This window comes from Rhinolophus sinicus, chromosome 14, assembly GCF_057876585.1.
Source record: "Rhinolophus sinicus isolate RSI-liver-muscle chromosome 14, RSI-T2T, whole genome shotgun sequence".
In the NCBI taxonomy this organism is placed as follows: Eukaryota; Metazoa; Chordata; class Mammalia; order Chiroptera; family Rhinolophidae; genus Rhinolophus; species Rhinolophus sinicus.
Genome location: NC_142514.1, coordinates 175,653,143 through 175,666,229, shown reverse-complemented (window position 1 = coordinate 175,666,229; position 13,087 = coordinate 175,653,143). Strand labels below are relative to the sequence as shown.

Sequence of the window (13,087 nt, the reverse complement as noted above, 5' to 3'; positions counted from 1 at the left end):
CAGCAATAAAGTGGCTTTCAGCATAGACTTAGTCAATATTTGATGAATCAATAAATGAATAATCAAAAATAGTTCTTTATTCCTTTCCACAGTTCACACAGTGTCTAGCAGAGCTTAAAGAACTCTTACAACAGGAAATCCATAAAAAGTTCAGTGAACTTGGACGAGATATGGATTTAGAAGGAAGTTGGAATAATATTTCTTTGTCTGATATTGAATCCAGGTAACAAACTTCATTTCACAGAAAAACCAGAGAAATTCAATTTTTTTTAAAAATTGTTTTGTTTGCTCTGTTGTTTTGTTGGTTTTGAACTTCATGTGCAACATAGTGAGTAAATCATGGCACATTTAAACACATTCCATTCCTTGGACAGCTGTGTACTGAGTGCCTGTGCTGCGGCAGCCTGCTTTCTAGGCACTAGGAAGCGCCAGGGAGATGGGCGGGCAGGTGGTGTAGGGCCTTGTAGGCAGTTGTAAAGCCTTTGTCTTTTACTCCAAGGGAGACGGAAAGCCTTTGGGAAGCTCTCCGTAGAGAAGTGTCATGCTCTGACGTAGGTTTTAGTTTCAGTAGGAATCCTCTTGTTTGTGAAAAATAAACTATAAAGAGGAAAGGTCTAAGTAGGACCTCATTAGGAGGCTGTAGTAATAACACAAGTGAAAAGTGATGGTGCTTTAGGCCAGAGGAGTAGTAGTGGTTGGTGGTGTGTGAACTGGTCGGATTCTAGATATATTTTGAAGTTTCAAACCGTAGGATACGCTTATGGATTGGACATGGCGCATGAGAGAAAGAGAGAATGACTCCATAACTGGCTGGAAGGAGTTGCTTTTAACTGAGATGGGGAAGATCAAGGGAGGGAGGAGGGGGAGAAGGTCAGGGGGGTGGTGAAAACCAGGAATCTAATGTTGGGATATTCAGTCTGAGATGTCTGTTACACATCTAAATGGCTATACTGAACACACTTGTGGATATGAGTTTGGAATTCAGTGGAGGGGTCTACTAGAGTCATCACTGGGTGGGTGATATTTAAACCTTAAGACTGGATGAGATCCCAGCGGAGTAAGCCCAGATAAGGAAGAAGTCCAAGTCTGAGCTGGTATCGCAGCTTTACAAGGTCAGAGAGATAGGGAGGAGCCAGCAAATGAGGCTAAGAAGGGACCAGTCAGGCCAAAAGAAAACCAGGAGCGTGATTATTTTTGCAACGTAAATCAGATCATGTCGTTCTTCTGTTTAAAATACCTTAATGGCAACCCCAATTCACTCAGATAAAAAATCAAGGACCGGGAGGGGGACTTATCACTTTGTGAAGAGTATAAATGTCTAACTATTACATTGTTTTGTACACCTGAAACTAATAATAAAAATTTTTTTTAATTAAAAAGATTAAAAAGTCAAGGACCGTACGATGGCCTACAAGGCTATAGGATGTAGCCACCTGATACCTCTGTGACCTCTGCCCTCACGCTCTCACACGCTGCTACAGCTAAATTGGCCTCCTCCCTCTTCCTCAGACTTCCTCTTCTGCCTCAGGGCCTGGAATACAGCTGCCAGGAATTCTTTTCCCTCTGTGCGGCTAATTCCTTCACCTCCTTCAAGTCTTTGCTTAAATGTCAACTTTTTCAATGTGGCCTAGTCTCCTTACTCTCATCCTGCAACGCGCTTCCCTGCCTACCCCCCCCCCCGCCATTCCCTATCCCCCTTAGGTACTCTAATGTTTTCCCATAGCATCTTATCACCTTCTGTCATTCTACATAATTTATAACTTTATTATGTCTATTATCTATTATCTGTCTTTCACCACTAGGATGTATGTTCCACAAGGTCAGAGATCTTTATTTTGTTCAGCTCTGTATCTCATGCATCTAGAACAGTACCTGGCACTTAGGGAGAACCCAATAAATATTTGTTGAATTAATTTAGTGTGGAGGATCTCAGCCCCAGCCTCACTGTCTCCACAGCTCTTTTAGGAATCCCCCAGGTGTGCGGGTATCTCATGTGTGTGCAAGAACACCTCCTACTGCAGCCTACAGGCCAGGGTGCCTCAAGCCTGAACCAGCTGCTCTTGGTCAGAAGGTGTCAGGGCTGGGCAGGAAGGTGTCTCCCAGAGGCAGCACTGCAGTCTGTGGTGGACAATGGGAAGCAATGGCTCTCCCACCCACTCTGTGTGGCACATTGACATCTTGGCCCTAACGCAGTTCTGCTAGCTGCATCTCCCAAATGTCTCCTTAGGAACTTTAAAGCAGACCATCAGGCCAGGTAGAGTGCCCCATTCACCATGTCGCCTCACCCACTCTCCCAGGATCCTTTGCCTAACTCTGCAGGACCACTGCACCAACCCCTCTTCACTTTCAGTTTCAAAAACAAAATGTCCCCTGCATATCACCTCATACATACAGATCCCAGAGGGAATCAACTCAGAAACAGGCAAACGCATTCCAGCTGGCTCAGCAGGAATACTCTGACACATTTAGTTAGCAATTATTGAAACAAGTATATCAGCCTCTGCACCAGGAAGCCGGCTATCACAGGCCTCTGCAGGGCGCCACCTTTTCTCACCATTACCCAGAAAAGCAGGCTGAGTGTACAAGCCCAGTTTGAGTTTGCTCTGTGTGTGTGCAACATTTCTGGGGCGCACTGCATCTAATGCTTTCATCCCGTTGGTTAACTTTTTCTGTTATCTCTGAAAGGGATTTCAGAGACTATTATCCACTGTCCTCAAAGGCTGCTCCTCAGACTGGAAAAGCCTTGTGAGAAAAGGGAGTTGGGAATTAGATCAGAGAAGAGAAGGCTTTCTTCCTGCTGTCTAGCTGTGGGGCTCCTCATTGAGCAGTAAAGGAGGGGCGCGGGAGCGCTAGCAGAATGAAAGGGCTGAGCAAAGGGATGGTTTGAAATGCTGTCTTTCCCAGATTTGAGTGTTGTGCCTAACACATTTTTTATATGTGGAGGCCGTGTCAAAGAACACAGCTCTCAGTGCTAGCCAACCACACCCCAGGAAAGGGGAAAATAGAATGTGGCCTACGATAAAGGAAGAAAGGCTCGATTATCTGCGTCCTCATTCATCCCAGCCCTTGAAGAAAGGGGGCGGGGACAGTTTGCAGGGGGGAAGACTTTAGATCAGTCTGATGTGCATCCAAATCTTTTGAAGAGGGCATAGGTAGTTGTTTATAATTCCATGTATTAGGTAATTTTTTGCCCCATCTGTTCACAGACTTTTTCTTATATCGAAGACGTAAGAGCTTTAGAGACAAAATATTTGTTGTGGTTTATTATGTGGTGATAAAAATAATATTCCTAGTCTCTGACCTACATATTCTTTGTTATTAAATATATTTATTTGTATGTTGACCACGTTTTTAAAGAGTACCTGGTATCCTTGTTCTCTGAACTGATACTGGCCAGACAGAAATGAACTAGACAAAGTCCCTGCTTTCAAACAAATCACAGTCCCTGGTATTCTCTAGGGCTGCACATTAAGAATCCTACAGCCTCTCACAATCACTGCCAAGGCCAGCTCTGCCCATCTGGCTGGTATTATTTTGTTACATGGATTGCAAACTGCTTGGGGCCAGAGCTCTGCCATGGCCATCTCTGTTTCCTGTGCCTGATGCACTGCCTGGAATGCAGCAGGCACTCTGAATGAATGAATGAATGAATGAATGAATGAATGAATGAATGAACAAACGAACGAATGTGCTTGTCAAGAATTCTTAGTAATTGAAACAGACCGTGCGAGCAAATAGCAAACTAGATATCCTTATCTAATGCGGCTGGTCTGGTAAATGTTCTACTTCTAGACATTAATAACAGATATTTTCCTTTCCTCTCTACTTTTGAAAACAGCACCAGTGGTTCTGACAGCTCCCTCTCAGATGGTCTTCCTGTTCACCTCCTGAGCATAGCACATGAGGTGAGATTATATAGACTCTTACGCTCAGAAGTAGTAGCCTTAAAACATAACAGTACTGGAGAATTTGATAGAATTTTCCAATTATCCTAAGATCTGCAGAAAATATAGCCATAGTGTCCTAACTGGTTATCCCGTTCTGGAGTCTTTCATTTTGTCCTTTATAGCTTTCATGTTAAAAATCTAGGGAGGAACATTTGAAATCTTACTCCCTGGCATATGTTGTCAGTTTGGCTCAAAAATCTCTTACAAAAATTCTCAAACAAAAAAAAAAAAAAAAAAAAAAAAAAAAAAAAAAATCAAGGGAAAAAAATGTGAGGATTCCATATTATTCCAAAGTTAACTAAAAGTGAAAAACAAAGTTTAAAAAGTGAAAACCCTGCTGAGATAGAGGTTAAAATTGATACATACATTTTTTTTAAAGGTGTTTCTTTATTCATGTAGTCTTAAATTGTTTTGTTTTGTTTTTTCAAACTTTTATTTATTTTAAGTGTGTTTTTCCAGGACCCATCAGCTCCAAGTCAAGTAGTTGTTTCAATCTAGTTGTGGAGGGCGCAGCTCACAGTGGCCCATGTGGGGATTGAACTGGCGACTTTGTTTTTAAGAGCACCACGATCTAACCAACTGAGCTAAGCCGTAACCCGCCACCCCTTAAATAGTTTTTTAGACTTCCATATATTAAGTAATTTTTTGCCCCCATCTGTTTACAGACTTTTTCTTTTTTTTTAAGTAATTGCAGTTTTTTGTGTGTGTGTTGTTGTTTTTTTTTCATTTTTATTGGGGAATATTGGGGAACAGTGTGTTTTTCCAGGATCCATCAGCTCCAAGTCAAGTCGTTGGTTTTTCCAATCTAGTGTAGAGGGCACAGCTCACTGGTCCATGTGGGAATCAAACCGGCGACCTGGATGTTATGAACACTGAGCTCTAAGCAACTGAGCCAACCGGCCGCTCCCAGACTTTTTCTTACATAGGTGATATAAGAGCTTTAGAGACAGCAAAATATTTGTTGTGGTTTAGTATGCACATGATTTCCTAGTTGCATGAAGAACTATCTCCATCATAGGATGAAATTAAGGCTGTGTCAGGAGGACAAATTAGACTAGACCCTACCCTTTCTTGCAGCTCGACTTGCAACAACATCAGATTAAGCTTCACCACACCATGGTACTGAGAAAATTAGTCCTGGGCTTCATTAGCTTAATTATTAAAGCCACCTTGTGGTAACAACCAAACTGAATCTTTTAAGCACACATCTAATAATCATTATTATCTGTACCTGACATTGTTGCTATAGTAATTTGGTTTCATATTATAAATCACAGATATTTGGTCGTTGGTATAGGTCCGTCTTTGGCAATATATCTATAATAGTGGGGTTTCGGGGTGTTAAGTGGGGAGCAGCCTCTGGTAAGGAGATAGTTGAACTGTTTGTCTGTTCTTCAAACCAACAACAATTTAACACTGTGAGGGCTGCACACTGGATTAGCCATTGTGTCATAAGTGTTGTGTGAAGAGTGCTACTTGTAGGTAGGTGTTTCTCTGGAATCCTCAATGACTGATTTCTCTATATTTTCTGGAATAGTTGAATCAGAAGAAGATGTATAAGAAGAAAAAAAAGAAGCCACTTCAGACTAGGAAACAGCGAAATGAACAGTATCAGAAAAATAATATGATACGGGAGTTCAAGTCAACAGACTATGCCCCAGTAAGAAAGCTCTGCTGCGTATGTCCACTGTCTGGTTAAAGAGTATTCCATGGAGGAAGCAGCACAAGGAGATAAGGTTTACTCTAAAGCACAAAGGGAAAGGGGAATGGGGCAGGGAAGCTTTCTAGTCCGAGTTCAGAGCTCTTCAGTGAGTCCTCCGGGCCTCTCTGAGCAGCTTTCAGCCGTGGCCCATAGAGCCTCTACTATACTCTGGTATAGCAAGTCTGGGTTTTGACCACGTCTGGATTTCCAGGGGAAAGAGGAGATACTGGCTGGAGAAGTGGTGGCTGGAGCTAGCCCAGGGTTGCTGGGTATGGAGGGATCAGGCCTGGTCCGGCTAAGAACCCTGGATAGCTCCTTCCTAATCTTTCTCCCGACTGCCACACCCACACCATACCCCTGCTTTCAAAAGGGGAAAATGCTTTCAGAGGTGGGAGTTTTTACTGTTGGGTGAATTGGGTCACTCATGAGTTGGTTAATTGCAATGGATCAATTGAAAAGTATTCTCTTTGCACTCCATTCTAGGAAAGGGCAGAAATTGCTTCTACTCTGCAAAAGCAGCCTACCTTTTTCAAAAATTCAGGGAATACCAGTTCTTCAACAATGAAAAATGAAAAGCCAAGGATGAATGAGGTAGTAATTTTTACTTGACTTTTTTTTTAACTCACCGATGGAAAATTGATTATAAGTTGGTGCAAAAGTAATTGCAGTTTTTGCAATTATTTTTAACCTTTTAAACTGTAATTACTTTTGCACCAACCTAGTAAAACTTTTTATAATATACTTAAAGTGTACAACATAATGATTTGATATATGAATACATTGTGAAAGGATTTCCACCACTGAGTTAGTTAACACATTTATGACCTCACATATTTACCTTTTTTTTTCCTTTTGGTGAGAACACTTAAAATCTACTCTTAGCAAATTTCAGTTATACAATACAGTATTATTAACTATATCACCGTGTTATACGTTAGATCCTAAGACCGTATTCATCTTATAACTGAAAGTTTGTACCCTTCTACCATCCTCCCCTTATTTCCCCCAGCTGCCAGCCCCTGGCAACCACCCTTCTACTCTCTGTTTCTATGAGTTTGAGTTTTTTAGGTTCTACATATAAGTGATACCATGCAGTATTTGTCTTATTTCACTTAGCATAATGCCCTCCAGGTTCATCCATTTTGTGCACACATCCACAAATAGCAGGATTTCCTTCTTCTTTAAGGCTAAATAACATACTGTTTGCAAATATTTTCTCCCATTCCATTGGTTGCCTTTTCTTTTTGCTGATGATTTCCTTTGTGTGGAACCTTTTTGGTTTGATACAGTCTTACACGTTTATTTTTTATTTTATTGTCTTTGCTTTTGATGTCAAATCCAAAATAATCATTGTCAAGGAACTTACCTCCTGTGTTTTCTTCTGAGAGTTTTATGGTTTTAGGTCTTAAATTTAAGTTTTTAATCCATTTTGAGTTGAATTTTTTTGTATGGTATAAGATAGGGGTACATTTTCATTCTTTTGCATGTGGATATCTAGTTTTCCCAACACCATTTATTGAAGAAACTATCGTTTCCCCATTGTATATTCTTGGCTCTTTTGTCAAAAATTAATTGACTATGTATGCAAGAGTTTATTTCTGGCTTCCATATTCTGTTCCATCTTTGATTCTCTGATTTTCCAATTAGCATGTCTCATCCACAGGGTGAAGGACACATGCCCTTTGTGTCACCCTTTACCTGTCAGTGCCACTGCGAGCAGGGGAATATTAAAATTGGTGGGACACTGATTCTGCTTCAGAGTAGACATCACTGAAGTCTGACATCAAATATTGATGCTTTGTGATTTTATACCCAGAATGGAAGACCAGGCTGATTTGCCATCCATCCGTTCATCTAGTCAACAAATTGTGTTGTGTAACCACTACATGCCAGGACCTCTCCTGGAGGCTGGGAATGCCACATTGAACAAAACAGTGCCTGCCTCAGGGACCTTAGAATCTACTGGGGATTTTAACAATTGAACAGGAGTCCATAACAGAGTCGGGTGCAGTGGGAACACAGAGGAGAGGCACCTAACCAACATTTAGTACTTTGGAGTTTTATGGCTATGAACTCGTTGATTCTTTTATGTATAAAAATATGTTTTGGTACAACAGTAGCTAATTCTTAGTGGATAGGGTGTGAAATGGGCCCGCCTCAACTCAGAATGCCACCTGTGCTTACCAATGACATGACAAGGTCCCACTGTGCTACACTGAGGAACCCCCACAGAACACAGTGGTATGGAGGGCCATTTAGTGTCTAGTGTAATCGTGGCCAAGGCACAAGCTTTGCAGTCTTGTAGAGTTCAGATCCCAGCCCCACTATGTAAATTACTATGAGTTACTTAACCACCCTGGGACTCAGTTTCTGCATCTAAAATATTGGGGTAATAACATCTATATCATAAGGTTGTTGGAAAGTGTGTATAAAGTGCCTGGCATACGGTCGACATTCAGTAAATATTAGTTTCCTTCTATTCTTTGAATTACTATTTGAGTTCTGTCTCTCTCTTTGTGTTAGAATATCATAATGAATCAACATGCATGAATTAAAAAAAACACTCAAATAATGTATATTGTATATAATCACACTTGGCCAAGTGGAAATTTTAGTAAGGATGTTTTTATTTATTTTGGTCATAGTTAAATGGAAGAGACAAAGGCACCTCCCTGGACCCACCAAAAATGACCACCTCAACTCTGACTAAGAATAAAGAGAGAATGCAGGTATTTCACCTAATACACACACACACACACACACATAAATACATACATATGAGGTCTGGCAATTAAGTTCGCGAACTCACCCTAGAAAAAGTGCTACATACCTCATTACTGAATATCACTACGGTCACCTTCAAAGTGCTCCCCTTGGGAAGCTATGCACCGACGCCAGTGCCTAGTCTACCTTTCAAAGCAATTTTGGAACTCTTTTTCTGGAATGGCCATCAGAGCTGTCGTCGTGTTACCCTTGATACCTGAATGTCATCAGAAATGTCTCCCTTTCAGTATTGCCTTTATCTTTGGATAAAGAAAGAAGTCTTTAGGGGCCAGATCAGCTGAGTAGGGAGGGTGTTCCAATACAATTGTTTACTGGCTAAAAACTCCCTCACAGACAGTGCTGTGTGAGCTGGTGCATTGTCGTGGTGCAAGAGCCATGAATTGTTGGCGAAAAGTTCAGGTCGTCTAACTTTTTCACGCAGCCTTTTCAGCACTTCCACATAGTAAACTTGGTTAACTGTTTGTCCAGTTGGTACATATTCATAATGAATAATCCCTCTGATATCAAAAAAGGTTAGTAACATCATTGCAACAAGTTCGTGAACTTAATTGTCAGATCTCATTGTCAGTGATTTATGTTGTTTTGAAATGTATTATGTGATTTGGAGGAGTGGTGACCCACAGGCCACAGTTTCACCTTCTCATATTGGCTTGGCTCAGGTGAACATCCAAGGTAATTTGCACCCTCAGGCTACAAACCACCTGACCACCCTGGGGCACAGCCCAGAAGATACCGTAGGACCGAGGAAAGCCCACCCAGAGATAAAAACTTGCCATGGAGAATTTAGTTCTATTTCAACAAACATTTGTTAGGCAGCTATTATTTTGTAACTCCAAGGCAACATTTCAGGTGAAACAGTGATAGTGAATAACGCAGCAGTTCTCAGCCCTCAGAGATGTCAACAACGAACGGGGGTGCCCCCTGCAGCAGTGAGGTGTGCCTCACCGCCAGTGTTACCCGTGATTGTTCAGTACCCAGGTTTGGGAATGATTGGAGTTTTAAAAAGAATAAGTTAGATTGGACGCATGTTTATCCCTGTGTCGTCACTCTTATCACTCTTGCTCATTTGCACTTGCGTATCCTGTCCTGAAAGGGAGGAAAAAGAAGAGAAATAGCCAGGAAGCTGTTGTTTCACACAGCCCTGGGCACGTGGGTGGGAGGGTGCTGCCCACGTGTGCCCAGGTAAAAACTGAAAACTGCTGGATTAATGTACGCACACTAGGTACGGAATGCACAGTTCTCCCAAGGGAAGGTCCCCGCTGCCTTCTTAAATCTGTTGCTTGGGAATGCTCAGGTTCATGTTCTCATTTACCCATCAGCATGTTCCAGAGGACCTACTAGGTGCGGGGCCCTTTTCATCCCTCCCTTAAAGCAGTGATCCTATGTGGGGGTGACAGGATAGTCCAACCACAGTGGTAAAACAGAAGCTGAAGAGCAATGAAAAGAGAGGTTTAAAGAAAGTCAAACCAAAGAGAGTTTGACTGATAAGTGATGTCCTTTTTCCTCATTCAGCTTTCATTGCAAGACGTCTATGGGTGGCCAAAACCATATCCCTAACTGACACATGCTAGTTAGAGTGTAACATGTAACCAGGGATTCAGTTAAACCCAGTGTGCTGGATAAATGCCATCCAAACCTTTGCTTTTACTGCATTTTTTAAAATTCCTGGTGTAATATTTCTCCAACAGAGATGTAGGCATTTAACTTCCATGGCAGGTTGGATAAAGAGAGTTAGAAAAAAAATGGGCCAGTCTCCCACCTTGATAGATCAAGTTTTTCTCTTTTGTGTAATGTTTCTAGTCAGCTTATAAAATGCAGTCCCTGGACTGCTCAGGGCAGTTCACATATTGCCCAGGGGTCGTTGGCTGTCTGCGGGACTTGGGCAAGCACTTGATTCTCCAACATCAGCTACTTAGGTATTTGGGGGAAATGCAACTACGTTTCACTAATTCCTTGTAAAACCAACCCAAACCCTTATCACAACTTTAGAAATTGCAGCATAAAGTAAGTTCAACTTTTATATCTTGTTTGCACAGAGAAAGAAACCAAGATTTACAGTGTCATGCTCTCCAAAGAGAAGCACAAATACCAGCCAGGACCCAGCTCCAGATATGAAGCCAAACTGGTCCAGGAACACATTTCCTGCCACACTGAGAGGCGGCGCCAACGTGGTGTCGGTGTCGTACCCCTCCTTGCACATATACACATACCCGTAGGGAGCCTGGGCCACTCCACACAGACGCTTTTTGACATGTCTTGAGTTAGACACATTATATAACAAGGGGAGTAGTGTGACTGGGGACTACGATCATTTGTGGTAAACGCTTGTGGGTTCATCGTGCGCTGACATTACACTAGGTGCTCACTCTGTGTGCGTGCCTTCAAGATGCATACTTCACGAACTGTTTTTTCACAGAATGAAATTTTATTATGATGTATAGAAACGCTTTCTTTATCAGAAATTGAAGTGTGTGCTTATGGCATTACAGCACAGATATACCTCATTTTAACCAATAGATATTCTCTCTAAAATTATGTGCAAATCCACTTTAAAATATCAAAGTCTATTTGAAACATATTCTGGAAGTGTGTGCTATGTTCAAAATGTCTGTGTCAGAGCTCTTAAGTGATGCATGATCTGTCAGACTGTGGTATATCAGGTCTTCTCAGGGTGAGGTGTTCCCACCTACGCAAAATAATTCATTTGTTACCCGGAAGTTAATGTTGCGTCTATTATATTCAACAAAGTTATGTAAGTTTTTTAACCCATTGATTAAAATTCTTTCTAACCAGTTGTTTCATTTGATTGGTTAACTGCATAATCAATGTGAACAGATATTTTATATTTTATGTTCCTCACAAGTACTGTCTGCCTTCTGCAGCCGGTCATATCAATGTGCTAGAGTCAAGTTAGAGAGGGATCACTCCAGTTCATACCAGGCCTCCTATTTTGACTTTACCTTTTTATCCCATTGGATTGAAAGTTTCCTAGTATGTTTTTCATTATTTCATTTAAACCCTTTCAGCCACCGCAACTACCTGGGTGACTGGTGATTAGAACCCCATGGCAATACAGGTTCTATTACAATTCCAGTGTCTGTGTCTTTTATTTTTTAATTGCTAGTTTATTTTGAGAACAGCTTTACAGAGAAATTGAGCACATAGTACAGAGTTCCCATGTACTGCCCTATCCCCCACGCACCCCTCACACACATTGTGTGAGTCTTTCTAAGGGGAAGATCTGCCCACGCTCTTTCCATAGGAAGTTGCAAATGGCCTTCTCTTATTTCACACGTGACTCACACCCTAAAACCATTCTTCTGCATTTTAAGTATCCAGAAAGTACGCTGCCAAACCTCCACTTTTTGTCCCTAAAAAGGTATCTTTATTTTTTTAAGTGTATTTCTACCCCAGCTTTTTTTTTTTAAAGGTCTTGATTCATATCGCCAACTGCTTTTCTTCCTTTTTCTTTTTTTTTTAAGGAGGGTACAGCTCACAGTGGCCTATGCGGGGATCAAACCGGCAACCTTGGTATTATTAGCACCACGCTGTAACCAACAGAGCTAACCGGCCACCCCTAAAAAGGTATCTTTAAAGGACAAGTCCCAAAACAGTTACACACTGCTGAGGAAAAACCTTGTTTGAAAGTTGTTCAAAAATACTTGTTTTTGCTCCAAATGATTTTGGAGAAGATTTATAAAAAGCATCCCAGTATGGTGACATTTTTGGAATCAAAAGTCAGAATACTTGATCAGATTTTTTTTAAGTGCTTGTTGAGAGCAAATAGCTTCTTGAGAGATGTGGTGCGGATGCTAAGATACTGAAGGGACAAAAGGAGAGAATCCTTTGCAGCCCAGACACAGCCTCCACATCCAGTAATTGCCAAAAAGCCATGACAGTTCAGTTTTTTCAGCCTGCTCAGCACACAGTCAGTCCTGTAAAGGAGTAGCTGTGTGTTTTCTTTAGAAAGAGAGGGAGGTTTTCCTGCTCAGATTAGAAGTGCCCACAAGGAATTTATATGCTGCGGCATCTCGAAGCCAAAGTGCCTATCTTTGCTCGTTCTGCTTTTGGCAGAAGGCTGCAAGGGGTGACTCTGGCTAGAGAATTTAAAATGGCAAACCAACGTAGTTCATTCTAACTGAACATGATAAATCTCATGCTGCAGGAGAAACAATCTGAAGCATCTTGACCATTACAAGGGAACCGTGAGAATGGCACCAGGGGAAAGTAAAAAAATAGCATTTTGGTCATGTCAGAAGACAGGATCAACTTGACATTCTGCAGTTGTCAACAAAGGTTAGGGATATAGGGGAGGGATAATGAGTGTATTTTAGTGCTTTGGGGTTTTTTGGGGAGTGTTTTCTTTTTTTTAATTTTATTGGGGAATATTGGGGAACAGTGTGTTTCTCCAGGGCCCATCAGCTCCAAGTCATTGTCCTTCAGTCTAGTTGTGGAGGACGCAGCTCAGCTCCAAGTCCAGTTGCCATTTGCAATCTTTAGTTGCAGGGGGCACAGCCCACCGTCCCATGTGGGAAATGAACTGGTAACCTTGTTGTTGAGAGCTCACGTTCTAACCAATTGAACCATGCAGCCGCTCCAGGTTTGTTTTGTTTTTTAACAAACTAAATGCATAGTCACTGATAGTAATTTTTTG

General features: G+C 41.5%; 1 protein-coding gene across 9 annotated transcripts in view; it reads left to right on the top strand.

The window, feature by feature from the left end:
• Positions 1 to 11,225, top strand: part of AGBL2 (AGBL carboxypeptidase 2) — a 32,518-nt gene extending 21,293 nt beyond the window's left edge. For 8 of the 9 annotated variants that reach the window (XM_019743690.3, XM_019743687.3, XM_019743695.3 and 5 more), the window contains 6 exons: positions 93 to 223; positions 3,839 to 3,905; positions 5,485 to 5,607; positions 6,133 to 6,240; positions 8,295 to 8,378; positions 10,470 to 11,225. In XM_019743690.3, coding sequence (XP_019599249.3) covers positions 93 to 223; positions 3,839 to 3,905; positions 5,485 to 5,607; positions 6,133 to 6,240; positions 8,295 to 8,378; positions 10,470 to 10,649 — 693 coding nt within the window. In that variant the 3' untranslated portion in view covers positions 10,650 to 11,225. Of the gene's footprint in view, positions 1 to 92; positions 224 to 3,838; positions 3,906 to 5,484; positions 5,684 to 6,132; positions 6,241 to 8,294; positions 8,379 to 10,469 lie in introns of those variants that run through there. The other variant, XM_019743697.3, reaches the window with a different exon arrangement.
• The last annotated feature ends 1,862 nt before the right edge of the window (positions 11,226 to 13,087 follow it).